Source organism: Psammomys obesus, unplaced genomic scaffold (genome assembly GCF_907164565.1).
Source record: "Psammomys obesus unplaced genomic scaffold, mPsaObe1.curated_primary_1811, whole genome shotgun sequence".
Classification (NCBI taxonomy): Eukaryota; Metazoa; Chordata; class Mammalia; order Rodentia; family Muridae; genus Psammomys; species Psammomys obesus.
Window position 1 is genome coordinate 403775 of NW_026591598.1, and position 24718 is coordinate 428492.

The 24718-nt window shown below is 48.1% G+C and overlaps 1 protein-coding gene across 1 annotated transcript; it reads right to left on the bottom strand.

Moving 5' to 3' along the window:
* Positions 1–890: 890 nt before the first annotated feature.
* Rimkla (ribosomal modification protein rimK like family member A) lies at positions 891–24624 on the bottom strand. The gene is made up of 5 exons (XM_055611138.1): positions 24462–24624; positions 11983–12213; positions 9382–9468; positions 6056–6259; positions 891–4187 (listed from the first exon to the last, which is right to left on the bottom strand). The coding sequence occupies exons 1-5, from the start codon at positions 24622–24624 to the stop codon at positions 3727–3729; spliced, it is 1146 nt and encodes a 381-aa protein (XP_055467113.1). The 3' UTR covers positions 891–3726.
* Between the last annotated feature and the right edge of the window lie 94 nt (positions 24625–24718).

The window sequence follows — 24718 nt, forward strand, 5'->3', positions numbered from 1 at the left end:
CTTTGGTCATGATGTTTTATCACAGCAACATAAAACCAACCAAGGCGTTTCTTAAAGCAATTATCCACATGAACCCTGAGTTCCTAAGCCAACAGCAATGCCAGGGTTTTTGTTTGTTTTTCTTTTTTCAATAACTCTTCTTTTGGGTATTTTATTTTATGTGTATGGGCATTTTGCCTGCATGTATATATGTACCAAGTGCATATATACATAGTACCTGTGGAAGCCAGAAGAGGGTGTCATATTTCCTGGAACTGGAATTATAGTCCTAAGGTGCCATGTGGATGCTGGGAGTTGAACCTGGGTCCTCTGGAAGAGCAGCCACTGCTCTTCATGGCCAAGCTGTCTCTCCAGCCATACCACCAGGTTTTCTATCATGTTCTATCGTGACCTTTGAGGGCAGTGACAAGTAGCTGTTGCTAGTGTCCTTCTTAAAACATCTGCCCAGACTACCATCAAGTAGGGGCTGTACCTTCGAGGACAAGGCGCAGCGTCCCCCTGTGCCTGGTGATGGGCTCGCTCCCCACGTTCAGCTCTGTAGATGGTCTTCTGGGACTTGGTTGGTCCTAGAACCTCCCCTGTCCCCCAAATTAGCTGCTTCCATCCTTCCCATAGCTGCAGGGTGTCCTTACTATGACTTAAGCCATTTTCTCCCCTTTCCTCTAGAGTTCCAAGTGGTCCTGATTTCACCTCTGCCACAAAACTATCCCAGGCCCTTCCCTTCTGATGCCTGACGGAGACGGCTCAGGTGGGAGTGCTGCATCAGCAACAGCGACTCATGATCCACTTACCCTGCTTCTCACATCCTCAAGACCCAAAGTCTCCAACCCACCACCCACCCGCCCCGCACGCAAGCAGTCAAACAAGACACCTGAAGGCATTGCTCCCAAGTGCAGAATCATATATATTCTGAGTGACTGAGCTATTGACATTCAAGTTTTGACCAGTTTCAAGACGTTGTGACCAGACAGTGGGGAGACCGCACACACACCTTGGATCTATATTACGAGGAAGACTTGGTGTTGGCGTATGGGAGTCAAGGGTTTCAGGTTAGGCAGGATGCATCCAGAAGGTTCTTTGGCTGCCCCAAGAACGTTCCTCCTTTCGGGTTGTGAAGTATCTCTGGCTAGAAAAGAGGCCCCCAAGAAGCTGCTTTTTTTTTTTTTTTAAACATCCGGGCCCCTACTACTGTTGAGCTTGCTAATGCCAAGAATTCACAGCCTCTCCCTTTCTTAACTCTCCCAGAAGAGTGACGAGAAACATAAAAACCACGTGTGGGAGGTGCCTGTTACCGCCTCCCACAAACGGACAGCTGTGCTTACTAACTCACTTCAGCCTCAGAGTGTAGCAAGAGGTAAACGAAACAGGCGGTTTTCTCTGTCTACAGAATGAAAAGATGGAGACCCAGAGCTCATGGGGTCAGCTGGCTGGGAGAGCCAGAACCGGACTCCCATTCTGCATCACCATGTTCTTCCCAGCAAGTGTAGGCAGCGGTGGCAAGTATGGTTGGGCCATGGAGCTGAGACCCAAGTAATTGCCCATGGCCATCTGTGGTATAGAAATCCCAGAGGGGGGCCTAGGATCCAGATGAGAATCAGCTTTGTCTGCCTTTAGGCAGGGTCAGTTCTGGGCAATCACACCAATGGCAGACATCTCTGCTAGCTGGGAAATGGGCCTCCTTTGGCAAGGGAATCTGGAAACACCCTGAGCCGCTCTGCTTAGGTGGGGCCTGCCTTGGACACAGATCAACGAGAAGAGGCTTGCACTAAACAGGGGACGTGGTGAGTGTGGCTTCCGAGAGGCCACCGCTTGGCTGGCATCTGATCACCTCCAGCAGGTGGTCTATAAACTATGGACTGTAACTACGACCAGACTTCTTTTAGAGCCACTCTGAGCGCTAAGGAGAAGATACACATCTTAGTCAATAGTAAGGGTGAACTGTCGTCATTTTTCAACTGTACAGACACACACTTGGGGTATAGTTCAGAGGGAAGCACCCAAGGGCGAGAGTGCATAGAAACTACAGGTGTAGGGTGTAACACCTCTTCGACATTTTTCAGTTGTACAGCTGCTGGTTGGTGAAATCTGGCTTTAACTGCAACATTTGAAAGGCCAATTTCTACTTAGATGTGTGTTGTGAAAAAAAAAAAAGTTATCGTTTTGGCTTTCTACACACTTCACACTCAGAGTAAGTGTAGGTATTATGTGCCCGTGGGGTGGTGTTGCCTTCAAAGAGGATACCTTAAGGAAAGTGTGTGTGTTATTCCAGTGTGGCTGACCCAACTCGAATTTCTAGAACCTTATTTGGAAACTGGGAACTTACATGCTTCCTCAGAATAGGAAAAATCTTTGTCCTTTATCTATAGTTCTTAATAGCCGAAGAGCATTACGTCTGGTAAATACAATGGGTGTTGGAGCTTGGCACTGCCTTGGCAGATAGCAGGAGTTGGGGGAGGAAGGTAAAAGAACTTAAACAAGGCCTTAAGAGGCCTCTTTCCTTTGATGGCTTCTGAGGTAACCCCAAAGAGGAGTCCTCAAAGTTCTTGGCACCTGCCATGAAATAACTCCAGAGGATGGATGGTCTCCCAAGTGGCCACCGTGAGGTAACTCCGGGTGTGTTTGTTTGGGTGTATTTGGTCACTGCTTGTTTTCAGTTAGGCTTTCTATAAGCAGAAACACAAAACTCCATCTCCACCACTCCTCTGAGGGGAAGGATCTCATCTACTGCTTGAAGAGTTAATGTGGAAAGCACTTGGTATCACGGCTACAATAGCCACACTCACCCCTCCACAAATACCCATGTCTCCCCAGTTTGGAAAAATGGACAAGGACAGGTTCCAGCAGCATGTCCAGAAGGGGGCCAGTTATCGTCAGGTAACTTTCTGAGGTAAAACCCCTTTGGTTCCGGGTGACAAGTGAACAGAGTCCATTGAGAAGAAAAGTCCACGGTGCTGAATTCGAGTGCACAAGAAAACGGTCTGTGGCCAAAGCTCATCCAGATGCATTTCCAGCTGAGGCCAAAGGCAGCAAAGGTGTGTGAAGCTGCTGGAGCTGGCGGTCGGGGAAGCAGGGGTATGAATCTCGAGTGACCAAGCAGTCTGTAGAAATCGCCCATTGCAAAGCAGGACGCATGCCAACCGCTGAGGTCAAAAAGGCTCCACCTCACTTTCTACGGAGCGGAGCGCTTCAGTGAGATGGCCCGACTGCCTGAGGAATGTGGTAAGACCGGGGGTAGCAGGGGCGTCCTCTCACAGCCTTCTCAGAGCGTCCTGCCTGTCTGCGCATGCCTCCATCTCCTGGCTGCCTGAGAGAACAGCGTTTCCAGGAGCCAAGCTCATGCTCGAAGGTGTTTAACAGCCAGGGACGGCAACACAGACTCGGCGCCTGAGAGCCCTGCCATTCCATCCGAGTGCTCGCAGTGGATGCTGGGCTCACGCTGATCATTCGGGATGTTGTTCTTGGTGAGTGTTTTTTGTGTGTGAGTGTGTGTGTGTTTTTGTTTGTTTGTTTGTTTAACTATATGAGACTTTGTTTGTTCAAACCGTTGTTAGAAAGAATGCTGAGTGCCCGGATGGGGTTTTCTAATTTCTGTGCAAATGAAATCACATTAGTCTTGATCTAATTCACTGGACGCTACTCAGGGAAGCAGTAGGATTTGGTTTAAATGCTGCCAAAAAAAAAAAAAAAAAAAAAGCAGGAATTCACTGGAATTGTGAGGCAATCCTGTTAATGCTGTAACCAGGAGGCTCGGGCAACATGGGGAGGCGGGGCCCCCACTGTTTTTGCTGAGGAATCCCGGGCCTCTCCCAGTTCAGGCTCGCTCTCACTAGAGGTAGACCCATTGGTGATGGAATAGACATTCTCTGCAGCTCCCTGAGCGGATACACAACCATTTGGTTCATTCTTCTCCCTGGGGCTGGACAGGCCCGGGAGGACAGCCATCTTCCCAGCCTGCCTGTTTGGCAGCAGGGACATGGCATAGTCTGCAATGATCGCCCCCACATCTAAGTTGCATGCCTGGTCGAAGGCTAGGAAGCCCACGTTGGCATTTGCCTCACACACCGTGAAGGAGCCATCGTCCATAATGAGAAGGTCAATGCCACAGAAATCCATGCCCAGGATGTTGGACACCTGAATGGCCAGCTGCTTGCCTTGCTCTGTCAGTGGACACTTGACGCCCACACCGCCTGGGAAGAAAGCACAGGAACTCGGAGGTGACAAATGCCACTCACCGATGACAATAAGGACCTTCTAGAGAGACAGGACTGGTGACAAAGGTTACAAAGTTGGGGCTGGGGAGATGGCTCAGGGGTTAAGAGAACTGGCTGAGCTCTCTGGGGACCCTACTTTGACCCCCAGTGCCTATTTCACATGAGTCACAACTGTCTGTAACTCCAAGGGATCCAATGTCCTCTTTTGATCCCTATGGACACCCATAGACTGATGTCATACAACCATACACAAAACATTTAAAAATAAGTATTGGAAAAAATCACAGTGCCTGAAACATAGTATGTAATCAATAAATGGTTGTTAGGGAAATAAAGAATTATAATCTATTTATCATATAGTAGATAGGAACAACATGCTTTATAATCAGTAACAATGCTGGGCTGAGCATGAGGGTGTGGTCACCCACCCAGCATGTACAAGGCTCTGGGTTCAGTCCCCAGGACCAGAAAACAAAAGATGATGATGATGATGATGATGATGATGATGATGATGATAATAATAAAATAATAGACTGTCAACCTCAGGCATATATTCTCACAAATACAAAGTTCCACACTGTGGTTCTGCCCATGGTTATTGTGTAAATGAAGACAATCTCTGAAGAGCTCAGCACAACGTCAGACTTAACTCAGAATTCGCCTGCATGGCCAGAGCATCTCACGACCATCTGCCTGCACAGCTTCTGGCCCACGTGCCAGCCCATGGCAAGAACTGCCTCATAATCCAGTGATCCCCAACCTGTGGGCCGTGCCCCTTTGGGAGCCCAACAACCCTTTCGCAGGGGTTGCATATCAGATATTTACATGAGGATTCATAACAACAGCAAGATGGTTAGGAAGTAGCAATGAAAAGAATTTTATGGCTTGGAGGCAGGGGGTCATCACAACATGAAGAACTGGATTAAAGGGTCGCAGGGTTAGGGAGGTTAGGAACCACTTTTCATAATCTCTGTCCTCCCGGCTCTGTTGGGGCTGGCTGCTTGGGGACTTTTAGTGAAACAGGTCCCAGTCAGCAAATGAGCTTTTTTATAGTTAATGAACTTGGAGCACGCATCTGCTGAGTCAGGAAGGAACAGAGGGCTTTTCCTTTTCCAAATTACCAACACAAATCCATTCCCCAAGGTGATAGAGACAAGGATCTATGTTTTTCTCGTGATGTCTCCATTCCCCATGACAGAAAACGAGCTTCAATTAAAATGGGAGAGCAAATTCAACATCTCTACTGGCCACAGCCTTGGTTCAGGGCCTGGCTCTGGTGGACCTTTCACACTGTACTATAACTTTGCCATCCACAAAAGTCACACTTGAGAACTATGCAATTAAGTCACACAAACCAGCAAGGAAAATAAATCTTGATGTTTTAAGTAAGTTGTGCTTTTGCAATGGGCTGCATTCACAGCTCTCTTGGGGGCATTTGGGTTGCAGGTTGGGATCGTTTGTAAGGCCTGTGGTAAACTGTCTGAGAGGTTGCAGTTTTCAAAGCTAACTCCTCACCTCCCTCCTAATGCCTTCCGTGCTTTACTCAGACGAACCTTTTCCCAAACCCTGGTCCTCGTGTCCCTCCCTCGTCAACCCCTCATGGATGTCTGTGGAGTCCTAACATCTACCCAACAAGGTTCCATACTTTAGTGTCTTGACACCCAGGACTGTCTTCTGGCCCGGCCCTTGACCTCCTGTCTATCTCCTGGATGGCAAGGCCATAGGAAAGGTTCCCTTTTCATTCTCTCTGAGATCCCCACTCAGCAGAGGGTTTGAGTAGAGATCAGTACGTGTTCAGTGAGCAGGTCAACTAGCCCAGTGAGGTGGTCTGGGCCCCATCTTACCTAGAAAGCAGTTGCTCTGCATGCGGCCGTCTGTGGAGCAGCGCAGCATGGAGCCGATCACCTGGCCACCTACCACCACCACCCGGACATCCTTCCCGTGTGACTCCTTCACGTACTTCTGGAACAGGTAGGGCACATCATGGCGGACCAGGTGGCAGATGTCGGAGAGGTGATGCTTGTCTCTAGCCAGAAAAACAGCTTTTCCTTTAAGAAAGATGGAGAGCAGGGGAGAATGCTGGAGAGGCTGTGTGCCTGTCTTTACAGTCCTACCTCCTCAGCCTGCCTCCCTGCCCCAATCAGGTACCCGCTTTCTGGAACTTTCCGTGTACTGGCTCCTCCTATTTTTGATGAAACTCATTCTTCCTACCAAAGAGCACTGAATCTTATTTTCTTCAGCTTTTAACCCCACCACCTCTCTCCTGGCACCCAATTTTTGTTTATTTGCTTGTTCGCTTTTTGTTTTGTCTTGGGATGGAGTCTCATTCTGAATATAACCCATGCTGCCCGAAAATTAAACTCCCAATCCTCTGATCCTAGCTTCTCAGAACACTGAGATTACAGGGTATGCGCTGCGCCTGCTCTTTTTTTTTTTTCAAAATGAAACTATAAAGCATTCCAGACAGACGCCCTCCCTTCATTTCTGTGTGTGGTGTGTGCCTGTATTCACGTATGTGGGGGACATGGAGGCCAGAGGTCAGTGTCAGGTGCCTTGCTCTGCAGCTCCCCACTCTCATGTGTATGCGCAATGCATGCATGGGAGCTTGATGGCCCGTGCAGCCCCGAGTACGTGTGGAGGCCAGAGGAAGACGTCGAGTGGTTTCCTCTGTCAGTGTCTACCTCACCGCCCGTAGGCAGAGTCTTTAACTGAACCAGAAGCTGGCTGGCCAGCCAGCTCCCAGGATCCACCTGTCTCTGCCCACCTCACCCCCTATGCTGGGGGTTAGGGGCACGTAAGCCATGGCCAGCTTTTAATGTGGGTGCTAAGGTCTCGAACTCAGGTCCTCATGTTTGCACAGGGAGTACAATATCCACTGTGCCATCTCCACTATCCCCTCTGCTCCTCCATATTATTTTTTGACACAGGTCTCTCACTGGGAGCCTTTCCAGAGCGAGGGTTCTGGGCCCGCTCCACCACACTTAAGCTTTTTAGGTGGGTGCTGGCTGAGTCAAGACAAGATCCTCATGCTTGCTCAGCAGGCACTTTCCCAACTGAGCCATCTTCCCAGTTCCCGTTTCCTCCTTGTAAGTGGATGAAATTTATTATTTGGCCATCCTCACTTGGTTCTGCAGAGAATGGCTCCCTTTCTGTCCCCCCACCCCCCAAGAGCATTCCTCTGTGACTCTGAAGAGCCTGTCTGCTACTGAAATCTCCTGCAGCCCTTGAGCACCTGCTCTCTGCCCCCCAGTGAGCAGGTCTGCGCCGCTTTCCAGACAGGTTTGCCCTGAAAATTCCAGCATGAGCAGGCATGACCGAGCATTCTCTTAGGCAAAAATGGAAAAGAAAAGTTTCCTCCAGGTATCCTGTTACCACCACAAGGGAAGTGGAACAGCTTTGCAATTAAAAAAAAAAAAAAAAAAAAAAAAAGATGGGTTTTGGGGGTAGAAAGATGGTGCATAGAGGGCACTGGCTGTGCACTGGTTGTGCACATGCGTGCGCGCGTGCATGCGCACCCCCCCCACACACATACACACGTGGCATATAACACTGAAAAGCAACTCCCAACACTATATAGACAGCATTCAGGGCTGGGATGTAGCCTAGTGGTACCAAGCACTGGCCTCCATCTTCAGTACCATCAAAATAAAACAAACCATAATATTCAATCATTTCTGAAATGATGGAATTATAGACACCCAATGAAATTTGAGGAGAAGAAGTAAGTTATTTGAAGATCTCCAAGCAGCAAGTTACAGGAGATATGCAGTTAATGTCCACTGGAGAGTGTTTAACTGTGTGTGTGTGTATGTATGTGTGTATGTGTGTGTTTTAATGGAATAGAATAACCCAGATTTTAGAACAGAAATGAAGGATAGAAGTTGGGGACAGTGGCATACGCCTGTAATCCCAGTGCTCAGGAAGGCAGAGGCAGGCAGGTGTCAGTGAGTTTGAGGCCATCCTGGTTTAAAAAGTGAATCCAGGCCAGCCAAGGTTACACAGAGAAACCCTGTCTTGGAAAGAAGGAGAAAAAGAAGAAGAAGAGGAGGAGGAGGAGGAGGGCAAGGAGAAAGAGGAGGAGAAGAGGAGGAGGAAGAGGAATAATGAAGGATGGTTCAATGGCTATAGCACTAGATGCTCATCCAGAGGACACAGGTTCGATTCCCAGCACCCACACGGTGGCTCACAACTGTCTGTAACTTGTTATGAGGGATATCATGCCCTCCCTGGCCTCTACAGGTACTGCACGCATGAGGGACAGCGTGCATAAACAGGCAAAACGCTCATATACATATAAATCAGTTCACTTTTTAAGAAGTTTAAAAACAGAAATGAGAAAGACTGGGTGAGCTCTGCCCCATTCTTCAGGGGTGAAGTGGGAGTTTCTGGTTTCTTTGCAAACTCAGTTGTGTCGTGTGAATATGTTTTTTGTTTTGTTTTATTCCTAAGTGTGGGATACTGGAATGTCTCCTCCCAACCCCCGAGGAAAACAGCCCCATGAAAAGAGATGTGATATTGCTAGAAACTTCCTTGTGCAAGGGGCATGGTTTTTGTGAGCTGGAAAACATCCCTGTGTGGACTCTGAGGAAGGATAAATAGAAGCCCACAGACAGTGAGGACAATGCTTTTTGCCTTGCTACACTTTACATCACTTTATGGGTTTTTGCAGAGAGAAACGCTCCAGAGAAACTGTTCCACTGCTTTGCTGCTTGCTGTTTAACTGGACTGCTGGTATCCTGATGGCTGAGACTGGTATATCCCAAAGAACCCAACAACCCTAATCGACAGGAAGTACCTAAAAGAGTACAGCCCCTTTCCCTACTAATCTCCTACATAAGATGGGGGGAGGGGAGAGGGGAGATAAAGGCGTGTAAGAGCCTTAAATAAAATAGGTGGTGGAGAAACTAAGCCTACACATGGGGAGAACAGATTTGGTTCTGAGAATCCACTCCAAAGAAAGAGCAGATATGCTGGCTGGGGACTTAAGCATCTAAATCTGCCCAGGGGATCCTCTGTTGCCAGAGTCCAGCGAGAGATGGGGATCTGACAAGAGGCCAGAGGAGACTGAGCAGAGCGGACGGAACACACTGTGAGTGCGCACGGTGTTGCTGTGCTGCAGGAGTGCAGCTGCACGGACCGACCACGCAGCCAGCCCAGCAGTACGACTCACCCCGGTGTCCCCGTGTGCTCTTCACCACCACCGGGTAGCCCAGGGGCTCTGCTTCGTCGATCATTTTAGAAAAGTCTTCATGCCCACCTGCCAAGAAAAAAGCGAGAATCAATAGTGTCGGCGATGGGGCAGAGGCTGGACCAGCACCTGCTCCTTTAGAATGCTCTGATGAGATCAGCCCAAGTCCACCCACACCCAGCAGACATAAACCACACCTGTGATGTGCAAAGGCGGGAACAGAGGAAGGCCACTGCCAGCATTAAGCCCTGCACAGACGGGAACATCACACCAGCTGTTGTAACTCTCGTGTCATTCTTAGAGTTGGGTCCTTCCCCGTGGCTGTGGGAGCAGAATTCTAGGATGGCTGCCTGACTGCCCCTCCAGCTGAACATTCCCTTATGCAGTCCCCTCCCTTGAGTGGGAGAGAGGCCGGTCAATATGGGAGCATAGGTTATCGCCCCTGGGATTACATTACTACTCCTTTAACCTTGAGTCTGTCGAAGGTGGGGAGGAAAGTGATTCTCAGTGGGGCCAGCTCTACTCAGATGAATCCTTTAAAGGGAAACAAAACTTCAGGAGCCTTTTCCGTTGGCCTTAAAGGAGCAAGGCGGAGAGGGCCGTGTAGCAGTGTATAGTAGGCAGCCTCCGGGACCTGTGATTGGCCCCCTGCTGATGGCCAACACGATGTAGGCACCTGCTGTGGTCACCTCCTCACAGGTCTTGCACCATCAAAACATTCCTTTTCTGGTCTGCTTCCTCAGATGCTCAGTTCTCTCCCATCCTAAACAAACGGAGCCCTGCTCCGGGTCCCCACACCGTCCTAGAACTCCAAGCTGCTGGCAAGTTACAGGTTTCAGCCACTTCCTTGCCCTTCAGCTCTTCACACCTCCCACGATGGTTCCTCCCCCACCACTGAGTAGAAGCAGGCTTCTGGTCCTGAGGAGCCACCTGAGCCTTTGATGACACCATCCTTCCCATTGGCCTCTGTGACCTTGCTGTTTTCTCCTCTTGCTTTTCAACTTGCATCTACCCAGTTCCTTTCACAGGCCCTTCTTCAGCCATTGCCTTAAAAGATTTCCTGGGAGCTGGAGAGATGGCTCATCGATTAAGAGCACTGGCTGGTTCTTGCCGAGGACCTGGGTTCAGTTCCCAGAACCCACATGGTAGATTCTCTCTTTATCCCCCCCCAATTTTATTTTATGTTTTATTCTTTTGTTTTCATTGAGATGATCTCACTTTGTAGCTAGCCTAGGCTTACCTCAAACTCATGATCCTCCTGCCTCAAGTGCCAGGATTCCATTCCAGGCATGCATTACGGCCTGGTTTGATCTTTTCACTGCAGTAAATATGTAAAACAAGCATTCCATGTCAAACCCTCTCAGCAGACCCCTTAGATCTCTGTGCTCTCATTCTTCATATTCACACAGAGTAACCTCCTATGCCTCTCACACCGCTTGGCACAACAGGGGCTTCCAAATCCTGTCCCCACCATTCGGAAGCCTGAGGTTCACTGCTCACTGCCTCTCACGCATCTTCCCTGTCTCTGCTTTGTCTTGTGTCATTCACTCTCCAATGCGATCTGCAGGGTGACTTGTTGGCACCTCCTGGTCAGAACCTTCCTGTTCCTGTTGGGGTACTGCTATCTCCTCAGCACACTCTGTGCAGCGTCCTCTTATCTTTCTGATCTCAGGCCTCAACTCTCTCGTGGGCATCCTTCACCTTCTGCAGCTACTGGCCATGCCACCTGCCAATTATGCTCTCTTTACCTCTGCCTCTTTTTCTGTTCTCTGTTCCTGGCCCTTCTTTTTGCAGGCCGTCTCTAGCTGAGGTATCTTTTCCTTAGATAAAGGAGGTGGTCCTGGGTGTCTTATCGCTTCCATAGTCACTTACCAGTGAATTCCTGTACCACGCAAAGACAGTGATTCTGTCACCTGATCACTGTTCGTACTGCATGGAAGTTGCCTGTATATTTGTTTCTGATGCCATGGGAATACCCTTCTAGCTCAGAGCTTCTGCGGTGGTTTGAATAAAAATGTCTCCCACAGGTTCATATATCTGATCCTTAGCCAATAGGGAGTGGAAGTAACTCTTGGATAGGATTTGAAGGATTAGGAGATGTGGCCTTTTTGGAGGAAGTTTCTCATTGGTGGGTGGGCTTTGAGGTTTCAAAAGCTCATGCTAGGCCCAGTCTCTTTCCTTGCCTATAGATCAGGATGTAGCTCTCAACTACTTCTCCAGCGTCATGGCTGCCTGCCTCTTGCCATGCTCCCCACCATCAAGATAATGGACTAAACCTCTGAAACTGTGAGCAAGCTCCCAATTAAATGCTTTGTGTTGTAGGAGTTGCCTTGGTCATGGTGTCTCTTCACTGCAATAGAACACTGACTAAGACATCTTCGTATGGTGGCTGGTCCAGGTTTACCGAATGACTACAAACAGGAAGCGGCCAAGGGACTGGCCAGTATTCAGTATGTTAATTTTCCCCAAAGGTAAACAGACTCATAGGGAAAAGCAACCAGAGACACGGGAGGTTTCTGGAGGAGAGAAGAGAGACACCAGTATTTTGGGAAGGAGTCACAAATACATTTTTGGGAGACTCACCATAGGAGAAGGTGTCCGGCATGGGGACCCCGTGTCCTGCCAGCTCTTGGAATGTCCAAAACTTGTTGATGCAGTTTAAGATGCTTTGAGGACGATTGACCAAACGGCAGCCCAGCTTCTCCAGGTGCCTCAGGATGGTGATTTCACTGTCCGACTGCACAGAGGGCGTGGATACCCGGACAACCACCACATCGGGGAAGGTGGTCAGGGGTTTCTGGCTCAGCTGCAGGCCTGCAAGCAAGGGCTAGAGTGAGCTCAGCGCTCCCCAGTGTTTTGCTAACCGGAAGAAGTGCTTCCAGAGTTCACCTGGCCACAAGAGGGCAGTAGGCACCACTGCCCTCCAGCAAATGGGCAGGACGTGATTATGACACAAGGAATGAACAGAGAGAAAGAGGATGCAGTGCGCCAAGAGTGACGCAAGTCAGAAGAGTCCACAGCACAGCTGTGGTCAGGCTCTGCTCCCCTCCTCTGGGGCCAGTGGCTTGGGAGGCTGACAGCTTCAAACAAAGGCCTCAGTGACACCCAGCCCTAGACTCTTCAATGACTGAAAATCTACCAGCTGCAACATTATGCAAGCATTTCCTGATTATCGTTGCATTTTGTTTTGTTTGAAACAAGATCTTATGATGTAGCCCAGACTAGCTCAAACTCAAGATCCTCTGCCTCAGGAGCTGAGACCCATGCTATGTGACACCAAGCTAGAGAATCTTTATGAACATATAGTTGTATTTTATATATGCAAATGTTTTATACATGTCAATGTTAGATGGAGAAACAGGACTCTGGAGATGCTATGCAAAGTGTTTGCCTAACATGTGCAAGGCCTGGGTTCAACTCCTAGCTCGGTATGAACTCATTTGACAGAGGGGGAAAATTCCCAACACCAATCATGCGCTTTCCCCCAAATAAACCCACTTTAGGATTCAAAATAACTAATTCATTATGACCTCAACTATATAAACACATGCTGGTTGAAAAAGAAGAAAAGAAATATACATTTTAACAGTAAGAATAGGGTTAAAAAGAAATCTCTCCTTCCCTCTTTTCCTTTTTCTCCCCACCCCCAACCCTTGCAACAGGGTCTTTCTATGTAAGCCTGGCTAGCTTGGCACTCACTATGTAGCCCATGTGGCTTTGTCTCACAGCAATATTCATGCCTCAGCACCCCAAGTGACAGGATTATAGTGACAGGCTTCTATGCCAATCCCCCCAACTCATTTTTTTTTTTTTTTTGTATTTTCTCTTTATCTGGATTTTTCCAGAATGTTTTTTCTTTTAGGCGTATATTACCTTCATGGCAAAACAAGAGTTAAAAATGCCTATGAAAAAACAAATCAATACTTAGCAAATACTGAACTCCATATTCATCAAATGACACTCACTGTAAGCTACTGCAGCCTACACAAGTGAAAAGATCTGAGGCTGTCCACCTGACTCTGAGCTAACTGTGGGCTCAGCTTAATGTGAAGACCCAAGAGGACCCTGAGCAGCCTACAAGTTACTGAAGGACTTCCGTGCAGAAGAATTCTCTGGCTTGCCTCGCATGACACCAAGGGGTAGTGAAACGATTTTTGCCGATGTGTTTTGTGCTGACTCCAGGCCCTGGCACGCTACCTGGTGCTTGGTAGGCACCTGGTGTTTGTTGAATTGAACAGAAGTGGCAGGAAGATGTGTTTGGGCTTACCAAGCCCAGTTACTCTTCTACTCCTTTAGAATGGAGTGGGTACCTGAAGGTGGTACAGAGGGAATGCAAGGGGTAGAGGTGGCCGTACAAACGCTTGGTGTCTCTCAGCCCTGACACCCTCGGATTTGTCTACTCCAGGCATCGACAGGATACCCAGCACCTGGGGCGGAGTGAGGGAGGCAGGGCACAGAATGTGTGAGGCAATGAAAACTGAGTTTCAGGACTTCCTGGATCTGTCTCCACTCTAACCAACATGAAAGCAAGTCCCCAAATGGTCTAAAGAAAACCTTTAGAGTACAATCTACCGACCCACATTACAGGCTTTAACTTATAGCACATTTTTTTATATATTGCACCAAAAAGCAAAATGCAAAAGAAGTCACAATTTCTCCACCAGGGATTCAGGTGTAGAGTGTTGCTCAGTGGTAGGGAGCTTGCTGACCTTGTGTGAGGGCCTAAGTTCGAGGTTCTCCTAAGCCCATGCAGCGCCACACAGTACTAGCTCCTAAGCTAGGCATGGTGGCACATACCCACAATCTCAGCCATCGGGATGTTGAGGCATTAGGATAAAGAGTTCACAGACTGCTTGGGCTACATGGCCAAGGTGTCGTGACTATATCAATATTGAAATTCTAAGCTGAAAAAGAAGAAAAAAAAAATCTCTGAAACAAAAAACCAACCAGACAGAAAGCAAGCCATCCACAAAAAGGACTGTGTGGATCCAACTTACAAGTCAGCCATTCCAAATGGTTTCACTGACTATTTTTTAAAGGTGTGGCTGTAGAGGGACAGTTGTTAAGTCGCATTTTCCTCGGCAGCCCAGCAGCTACAACTGTCTCAGGGCTGGTCTGTGAGAAGCTGGGTTAGCCTCTCTCAGCCACCAGAAACAGGACTGAAGCTGCTTTCCCTGCAGTTTGAAAAATCCCCTCTCCCTTCAGCCCTTGGAATAAGTAGTGGGAAAGTGAGGACAGGCCAAATTTGGAAGAAAAAGAAAGGTAACCGCACTTATCAAAATGGTGGATATATATGGAATGCCCAGCACATCGTGACGTAGTGAGACAGAGAGACCAAAGACCCTCTGAAAACCAACCAAATATTACACACACAAGGCACCGACACTGTCTTGGCACAGACCTTCCAAAAGCAAAATAGGATGATTTTTTTTTTTAACTACTCAATGAGAAAACAATTTGGCAACAGACAAGCAACTTAGAGAAGCAAGAAGCAAGAGAAGCACCCAGCTTTCAAATTCCAGCATGAGCCCATGGACAGACGGACAGACTTCTGCACAGGGAGAGAAGAATTCAGTCCATTTCTGGGAATACCGACCACAGAGCACAGAGAGAGAGCCCAGCCTCCACAAGCAGCGGGACAGACACCTGGGAAGTCTTACCAGGATTTCATCTCTCTCCTCCAAATGTAAATCTCTGGGCCTGGCTCACTCCCACTGAAGCCTTTAATAAAGGAAGAATGCAACAGGTTAAGGCGGAACCCCAAAGGCTCTGCCAGCCAGGAGGACAGGTCTGCTGCCTGCCTATGCTGCTGTCTGTCCCTGTGCACGAGGGTCATGTTAGGTTTGGGGTTGCACCAGCTCCAGGTATCCACGGGTTTCAGATCAATGGATCCAGCCAACTGCAAATAGAAAGTACTGGAAAAACTTAATTTATGTCCATACTGAAAATGTTCAGTCTTTTTTTCCTTGACATTATTCCTTAAATAATATGACTGTAGTATAGCAACGATTTCTGGTATAGTTCAATGATCGACCACTCACCAGTTATACAAAAGGCCCTGGGTTTGAATCCCATCCACCTTTAAAGAACTCTACAAAGAATCTACAACTATTTACATAATATTTATACTGAATCGAGTACTCTAAGAGATCTGGGGGTGTGCTAAAATACAGGAGGGTATGTGCAGGTGACATGTTAGGGCCTAGAACATTCATGGATTTTGGATTGGAGCGGGAGGGCCTAGAACAATCTCCTGCAAATACTGAGGGATAGCCAAACATCTTTGTCTTCTGACATTTCTGACACTCCTGCTCTGGGCCTTTCCACTAGCCCTTGCTTAGTCTCATGTTGGCTATTATCACATCACTACAATGTGACCTCAGGTAGAGAAAGCTGCTAAACACTCTGCCTTCAGTAAGAGCAGCAGCCACATGGGGCCAAAAACAATTTGCGTTTGGGGCTGGCTCCTTGGCAAACCTGCCTGCAAAGTCTGAGACCTTTAACCACATAGGAATTCACACCATTGACAAGGACACCAGGCAGGCACCTGCTAAGCCCAATGTAGTTAGTTATACAGCTTCTTGAACATGTCACCTTTCCCAGGGCCCTTAATATTCTCATTGTGATCTGCTGGCCTCAAGCCAAGGGAATGGAGGACCCGTGTGGGCTGAAGGACAGGGCTCCACTTGGCTGTGGTGAATGGAAGGAAAGCAACGCTGGCCTTCAGATAACCAGGGACTTGACATGACTCAGTATCACCTTAACTCAGGGAGGTAGGGAAGGACACAAGCAGTTTCTGGCCTCCTCCATCACTCAGACGCCTGGCTGGGCTTAAGATTTACTATGCTTAGCCTCAAACCACTTAAAAAAAAATTAGCCAAGAAGATCACTCTGTCCTCAAAGAAGTCAATAAGATAGCATGGGGCAAAGATTAGATGTTAAACTGATTTGTACAATGACCCAGCTAGGATAAAGCAACTTTTTGGAAGCAAAACACTATTCTCCATCTTCTACTTTCATGGGTCACTATATCACAACTTCCTCTTGGATTCTGTTTTCATTTGGAAATGTTTTAATGCATGAAAATAAACCAGAAATGCTGCGTCCACTGGTGCGTACCCGCTATACTAGCTTGCGTTTTTGTTGCTGCGATAAACACCACGACCGAAACCAACTTGGAGAGGGAAGGGCTTATTTCATCTTGCACTTCCAGGTAACAGTACATCACTGCAGGAAGTCAGGACAGGAACTTGAGGGGGGGACCCGGAAGCAGGAACTGATGCAGAGGTCATGGAGGAGTGCTGCTGGCTGGCTTACTCCCCATTGCTTGCTCAGCCTGTTTTCTTATGCATCCCAGGACCAACAGGACCACCTGCTCAGGGGTGGCACGACCCACAGTAGGCAGTAAGCTGCCTACACATCCGTCATGAATCGAAACAGTACCCCACAGACTTGCCCACAGGCAATACGACAGAGGCCTTCACTCAAGTGAGGTCCCCTCTTCTCGGATAACTTGTGTCAAGCCGGACATTGCAGAGGACCATAGCTTTGGGGCCAGCTTGGGCTACATGGGGAGCCCTGGTCTTAAAGCAACAACAAAACAGACACCACCCAATAATAATGACCCAGGGCAGAAAACGTAGGCTTACTTCTTCAAAGAATCAACTCTGCTTCCATAACCTGTATCGGGATGAAATTAAATTCAGCAAAAGTAAACTTTTGCATTTAGTGTGTTCAGTAGCATAGAAATGTACTTTACAAGGGAGATGTAGTGTTGCTGTGCAAGAAGCAAATCATGATCCAAAGGCAGAGCTTTAAAACTTAAAACCCCACGCTCTGTGACCCACCCAGAGGAAGAGACGCTTGGCCGCTCGTCAGATCTGACTTTGGCTGGCGCTTGGACTGAGCAGTTATCTGCTCTGTGCTGCGTATTCTCCTAAGAATGTCCATATTTTCCATCTCATTTGTCATCCATCCTATGATACAGACCCTAGGAAGAGATTTGACTGCAGAGGCCTGGCATTTACACAGATTTGCACTAGGGACTACACACGCAAGTCACTCTCTCTCACACACACACCTTTGGCTTCACAAAAGAAAGCTTCAGCGCTAACCTGGATTCCAGCACACTGGGTAACAAAAACCTTTCATGTACAAAGCAAGCAGCAGGAACAGCAGGACACTGAGGGATGAGAGCAAGGGAGGCCCTCGCTTGGGGCAACTTCTAAGACTGGCATTTTAGCAGGATCCTGGGACAGTGGCTGGCACTGAGACTCTGGAAGGTGCCAGGAAAGGATCGATAGCCTCTGTGTCACTCCTGCCCCCCCCCCCCCGGACGTTTGCTGTGTTAGGAGGGAACCGTGTCATTGGAGTACAGCAGGCTTGGGTCACTGCAGCTTCTCTCCATTTCTCTGGGCTCCGCCCCCCCCCCTCCCATGAAGGAGTCATCTGGAGTCAGGGGTTGATCCTGTCATCACTGTGCTTATCCTTTTGAGGTTCTGTGAGGGAAGATGCTCAAAGAAATCTCTTCACCTCACTGAAACCCAGGGTGACTTGTTCGGCCTCTTTTCCTTCCCCAGCCCCTGCCTTTCTGAGGTCACTCAATTCGATGCAGCCTTTATTGGACTGTTGGCTCGAGGCAGACACACCTACCAAGCAGGGCACAAACGTGAGGCAGGCTGCTGCTGCCCTCCAGACACTCAGAGGCCCCTCATGGAGGAAGCTACAGTCAGACTCAATGCATGGACTATTCTGTGCTCATTCAGCATATATTTATTTGGCAGCTGCTTTAGGCCAATCCCCAGTTTGGATTTGTCAGTTTGGACACCCTGACACCACGAATTAGGCTCTTGTAGCCAAACAGGTGGTAATGCTCTCAGCAGAAATGCTGAGAGGGGAGTCTGGGAAGAGCGTGTGGGAAGTTAAGACTGTGATCTGTGAGTTGGTACCCTCTGGAGGGGAATCCCCCGGCCTGAGTACGAATACACCCACCTGAGGTTATCTGTGCCAGTTAGTAATGTGAGGCATTTTCTTAATTAATGATTGATGTGGGAGAGCCCAGGCCATTGTGGGCCATGCTACCCATGCTACTCCAGGCAAGTGGTCCTCGGCTGTAGGAAAAGCAAGCCGATGGAGCTGGAGAGATGACTCAGCGGCTAGAAACATACACTGTTCTTCCAGAAGACCTGAGTTCCATTTCCGGCAACCACGTCAGGAGGCTGGCAACTGCCTTTAACTCCCCCTCGAGAGTGATCCAACTCTTCTGGCCTCTGCAGGCATATACTCACATATATGTACTGATATGTATGTGTGTGTTCACACAAACTCACAATTAAAAACAAATCTTTAAAAATATTAAGACAACAACAACAAAACACCAAGCTGAATAAGCCATGAAGAGTAACCCAGAAAGCAGCTCTCTTGGGCTCTGCCTCAGTTCCCACCTCTAGGTTCCTGCCTGAGTTCCTGTCCTGTCCTAGCTTCCCTCTGTGATGGGCTGTGACCTGGGAAATGTAAGTCAAATAAACCCTCAGCTTTCCAAGTTGCTGTGGGAACTACAAAAGAAAGCAAACTAAGAACCAGACAGGATTTGGAAGAATCCAACTGGAACTGACTTGCAAGCCTCTTTCCCTGTGGACTAGCTCTCACACTATTAGAAGATGCTGTGCAAGGGAGAGAAGCAACCAATAGCCCTACCCAGCTGTAGAGTCTATGGACCACAACAATGACCAGCCCAGCAAGAGAGCCCCAAGGGTACAATAGCGCCACTTTTATCTTGGAGGTAGCCAATAGCCATCTAATTGAACTTCAGACCTGCTCAAAAGGTGGGAATTAGTGGCTGGTACTGTGAACTTCGCCAGCTACCCACGGTTGGAGAGGTCACAGACCCCTGACAGAGAACCTACTACGGCCATTTTCCTACACCAACGTTAATTCCAAACTGCATTCTAAATACTTATCTGTACAGCCACAGATATGTGCAGCTCTCGCTCCTCATTAAAGAAGCATCTTTAAAACAAACAGTATACTTCTCGACCTCCTTCAGCTCTTGACTAGAACACACGTGTGGGTGAGGACCACCCCAGTCAGCGTCGTACTGCAGCCATTGTCCACCTCTTGCTCTCCTCCTGTCTTAGCTGGAGTTTCTATTGCTGCGAAGACCATGCCAAGTCCTATAAAGGAAGGCATTTCATTGGGGTTGGCATACAGTTTGGAGGTTTGGTCCACTATTGTCATGGCCAGAGGCATGGCATGCAGGCAGACATGGTGCTGGAGAAGGAGCTGAGAGTTCTAAATCTGGGTCTGTAGGCAGCAGGGAGAGGACTGTGAGCCATTAGGCCTGGTTTTGACCTTGTTGGTATAAGGTTCTTTTGAAATGTGAACACCTTGTTCATTCAAATGTTCATTTCTCTCCCCCACTCTCTGGTTTCAATCCGGACATTGCACTGTGATACTTTTTCTAAGCATCACCTGTCTCAACTTTGTGTAAACATGCCAAAATAAAGCAACTAGGCACAATGTTGAACAATAGAGAGGAAGGAGTAGGTGGGAGAGGGGAGGAGCCAGAGGGCAGGAAAGAATGGGAGGAAAAGGGCAAGAGAGCTGTGAGAACAGAGGCAGGAGGAAAGATCTTGGAACTACATGGAGAGATGGACTGGACCTAATATATCACTAAAAGCAAGTATAATGTGGGAAATCTAAATGTTAGGAAACTATGAGGGCTTGGAGGTTTAGGATGGAGTAACTATTGCCCAGGATTGTGTTCTCGGTTAATTAAATAAATCATAGTCTCTGTGTGGTGATTTGTTTATACAGCTGTTTAGGATTAACAACAGCTTTACCAGAAGATATATCAATAGTAAATATTAATAGTCACTTACAACAGCTCTCAAAGTTCACTCCCAGTGACACACCTCCTCTAAAAAAGCCACACCTACCCCAACAAGGCCACACCATTTAACAGTGCCACTCCTTACAGGCCAAGCATTCACACACATGAGTCTGTGGAGGCCTTTCCTATTCAAACCACCATACCTCTTCTTTAACTTTTTCAGAAATACTCTGAATTGTTTACTTACCTTGTTTATATTCTACCTCACTATAAATGTAATCTCCTGGAGAGGCAGTGACCTTCCAGTACTTTTATTCAGGCACCTAAAACAATACCTTACACACGGTCAGCAGACAGTGACAGAATAAACAAACGTGTGAATTAGTGAGGGTGAAGACCATGTCTGCTCTTATTTGCCATTCTATTATTTCCAGTGTACTGCCTGGCACAGTGCTCAGTAAATACCTGCTGAGCGAAATGGGTAAAATGGAGAAATTGGATTGTGGTGAACAATAAAACATAAGAATAAAATTTAATAGTAGAGGCGCAAGGGAAACGACTCATCATTCCTATCCAGTCGTTGCTGATGGTGAGGTCATCATGGAGTTACTTCTTTCGGAAAAAGGCTCTCAGTTTGTAGCCATGGCTGGCCTGAAACACTTTATAGAGACCAGGCTGGCCTCAAACTCACATCGACCCACCTGCCTTCGCCTCCCAAGCACTGGGATTAAAGGCGTGGATCACCATGACCATCTCTACCTCCCCCACAGTCCCTCCCCCTGCACTTTCTTTTTGAGGCAGGGTTTCCTCTAGTCCGGATTAGAAAGAGCTTGAGTTCAAGGCCAGCCTAAATTGGAAACAAAGCAAGACTGTATCTTAGAAAAGAAAAGGCTAGACATGTAGCTCAGTGTCAGGGTGCTTGCCTGATGTTTAATTTTTAGTACCACAGATAAAAGAGAAGCTGACCTAGAAAGTACTTTGCGGCACTGGAGATGTTTGGTGGGAGATCACTTGCCGAGCATCTACAAGACCCTAGCTTCAGTCCCCGGGGCGGCCTGAGCATTAATAAATAAATAGATACGGCCACCGAAGCTAGAGCTCCGAAAGCAGCAGGAATGCTGAATCATTCAGCTCCTGGGAGACAAGCGCTAACATGCCCCGCCTTTCCGGGTCAAACTCACTTTCTCCATTTCTGGTTATGAGCTCATAACTATCTTTTTCTTTCTTTCTTTCTTTCTTTCTTTCTTTCTTTCTTTCTTTCTTTCTTTCTTTCTTTCTTTCTTTCTTTCTTTCTTTTTTCCCCCCTTGAGTTGGTTGCTGATTCTGACCTGAGGGTGGCCAGAGAACTTAACTGTCATTAGTAGACCTGGCTTCATACAGCAGCTCACCACCAAAACACGCTCATCTCGTCATGATCTCCTACACTCTGGCTCTAACTGCACAAAAGCCTTGTTTAACTTTACAGTTACAAGCCTCACACTTTAGACTTTACCTGAAGGCCTACTATGTACCAGATATGGAACGAATACTCGAAGACTCCTCGACGGGGGGGGGGGGGGGGGGATAGAAGCCTGTACACACAGCTAAGTTACGGTGAAAACCCAGTGGGGGCTACCCTGACGTTGTTTGGTAGCAGGTGGAAGATACCTCCATGGGGCTAGGGCAGGGAGCTTTGGGAAAGACTCCAGGAGACACCAGTGGCTTGAGCTAGATTTGAGGGATATTTGGGATGCTACCATCTGGGAGGAACCAGATGGGCACCTCAGACTGACAACAGGGAAGCCATCATGGACTAACGCATGAAAAGACCGAAGAATGTACCGAGTATGGCTGCAATTCCCAGCTGCTGTTGTGTGCATAATTACCTCCCAGATGCTTACGAGAATTCATTAGTGAGAAGAACCTACCACAAGCCACTCGCTCCTGTGCAAGTACCTACTCTGTATGACTATGTTTTCACTGTTGTTATTAGTTATACGCAGTTTGACACTTGTATTTAGGAAAATAAGCACTTACTGAATGGCTAAAGAATTTGCAGATTCTGAAAGGTCTTTAGGATTTTCCTAACGTGAAGCCGGCAGAGCGTAAAGGGGTATGATTTCCGTAGGACTACTTCAGTCACCTGAAGGTCGTTGCTTTTTCCTCACAAGCCCTCACCCCATCCAAATCTGGGTTGGTTAGGGTGGATCACTGAAGGGAAAGTAACCACCACGGAGCCAGGTGTGGTGGCACACACTTTAGTCCCAGCCCTTTGTGGGTGGAGGGCAGAGGCAAGCAGATCTCTGGGAGTTGAGGTCAGCCTGGTCTACATAGCAAGCTGCAGGCCAGCCAAGGCTACCTAGTAAGACCCTGTCTCAAAAAGGAAAAATAAATAAATAAATCAAAAAGCCAAAAAATAAACAATGAAAACCTGTCTTCAATTTCTCCATCCATCCAGAAAGTATCTATATAGATTTTCCTGTAGCTAAAAGGAAATAACTGGTTTGTGAATACAGATACTTTCCCACATGAATTCCACTTAATTGTTTAAGTGCTTTCTGAATCACTATGATTTAACTTTCACTTTCCTTACAGTTGATTGTTTGAAATGGAGTTTTAGATACCCAGTGAGCATTTTCAGAATTGCTGATGGGCATATAAAGACTGAAGAACGATTAGAAAATCTGACTACTGTATCTCAAAAAAAACGACATCTCCACAATCTGAAAAACAAGCAAGCAAACTCATTGGGTAGTGGAAAGATGTGTAAGTGAATGACTTAGTTTACATCGCCAAAAGATGACTGATCGTTCTACTTAAATATGGTAGCAAAAGCATGGACTTTTCAAACTTGGAGAACCTCAACTCTATAAGACACACAATTCAAAGGGATGGGGGCTGGAGAGACGGCTCAGCGGTTAAGCGCACTGGCTGCTCTTGTAGAGGACCCATGATGCGTTCTCAGAACCCACATGGTGGCTCACAACTGCCTGTAGCTTCAGTTCCAAGGGGTTACGACGCCTCCCTCTGGCGTCTGCGCGCACTGCATGTACATGGTAGACAGACGTATATGGAGACAAAACACCCACACAGATAAAACTGTGAGACGCAAAATGTAACAAAACCCTAATATCAAAGTCAAAGTGATAAGCACAAATCGAAGCCAAGACTCTTGGGAACAGGAAAGCTGGAAGAAGAAACCAGTACTTCAAGAATGTAGTTCACTGCTGACCACTCAAGAGGGTTTTAGCAATCGGGACTTGGGACATGCTAGTCTTTCGCGTACACTCCTCCAAAAGTAGATGCAATCTGATCCTACATATGGAAGACTTAAATACACTGACGGATCAGCAATGCACAACTGAGCTGTTTCACTTAGGGACACGCACTCAAAACCTCACTTGTAAGCAGTCTGTTCGGAATCCCTTCCCTTACTGAGGGACTCCAGCTGAACCAGATCAAGATATGTAACAGCATTCTAAGAAGCATCCAAGAGGGTCAAACCCTCTTCAGCCCTGGACCCCCTGAAATAGCTGGAAACTGAGGGCTTGCTGAGAACACAGAATGTAAGCCATTGAATTTGAGCTTCCAAAGTCATGGACAGCTTATGCAAAACAGGCATGCACTGAAGAAAATAAAAATATCTGAAAACGACGCAGTTAGGTAGAAATCAGAGATGATAACCACGTCTTAACACCCAATATCCCCCTGGACCAGGCACTGAAAGGATGTGTAAGGTCTGGAGGGCGTGTACTTGATCTGGGAATCAGAATTTAACGCGCTATGGAGGGAGGACGAATTAATGAGAATCATCAATCGTCTCTCCTCGCCGCTGACACTCCAGAGACAATCTCAATCTTTCTGGGCTGTCTTCCATAATTAGGCGCCCACTTTGAGAACAGTGTTCTGCCTGGGGGCGTTCATCCGTGGTGCACGCATAGTTCTGGAAAAGTTTCCCAAACATCTGCCCTAAGAGCAATTTTGTGGATTCTGGGTTGGCTCCTTACGTTTCGGAGTCCAGCCTGGCAGGGCACCCGTGCTGGGAGAATCTACAATTTGAGGTCTGGTGTCTTTAGCTTCAGATGAACGTGGATGCCCCACTAACCCGTCTCCTAAGTGAATTAAGCATCTTCTTCACTCTTGACCTCAGGATGCTGCAAAGAGGGGGTACCTCGGAGGAGGGCTCCATGCGGAGGAGCCGCTGGCTCACGGGATCCCGGCGTTCCTCCCGCCCTTCTGGGACTGAGCTCACCTAGGTGGCCGCCGACGACGGTGACGGCGATCTGGTCCAGGAACACCGCCCGGAAGCGCACGTCCTGCTCGGAGCAGCGCTGGCGAAGCGCGCGCAGGATCTGCACCTGCGGGTAGTCCTCGCGGATGAGCCGGTCGGTCAGCAGCCAGACCTGCGCGCACATGGCGACGGAGGCGGCAGCCGCCCGCCCGCGCGACCCCCTGGCGCGTCCCGGGCGAGCACCGCGGCTCCGCTCGCGCCGCGCGCCAGGCGCCTCT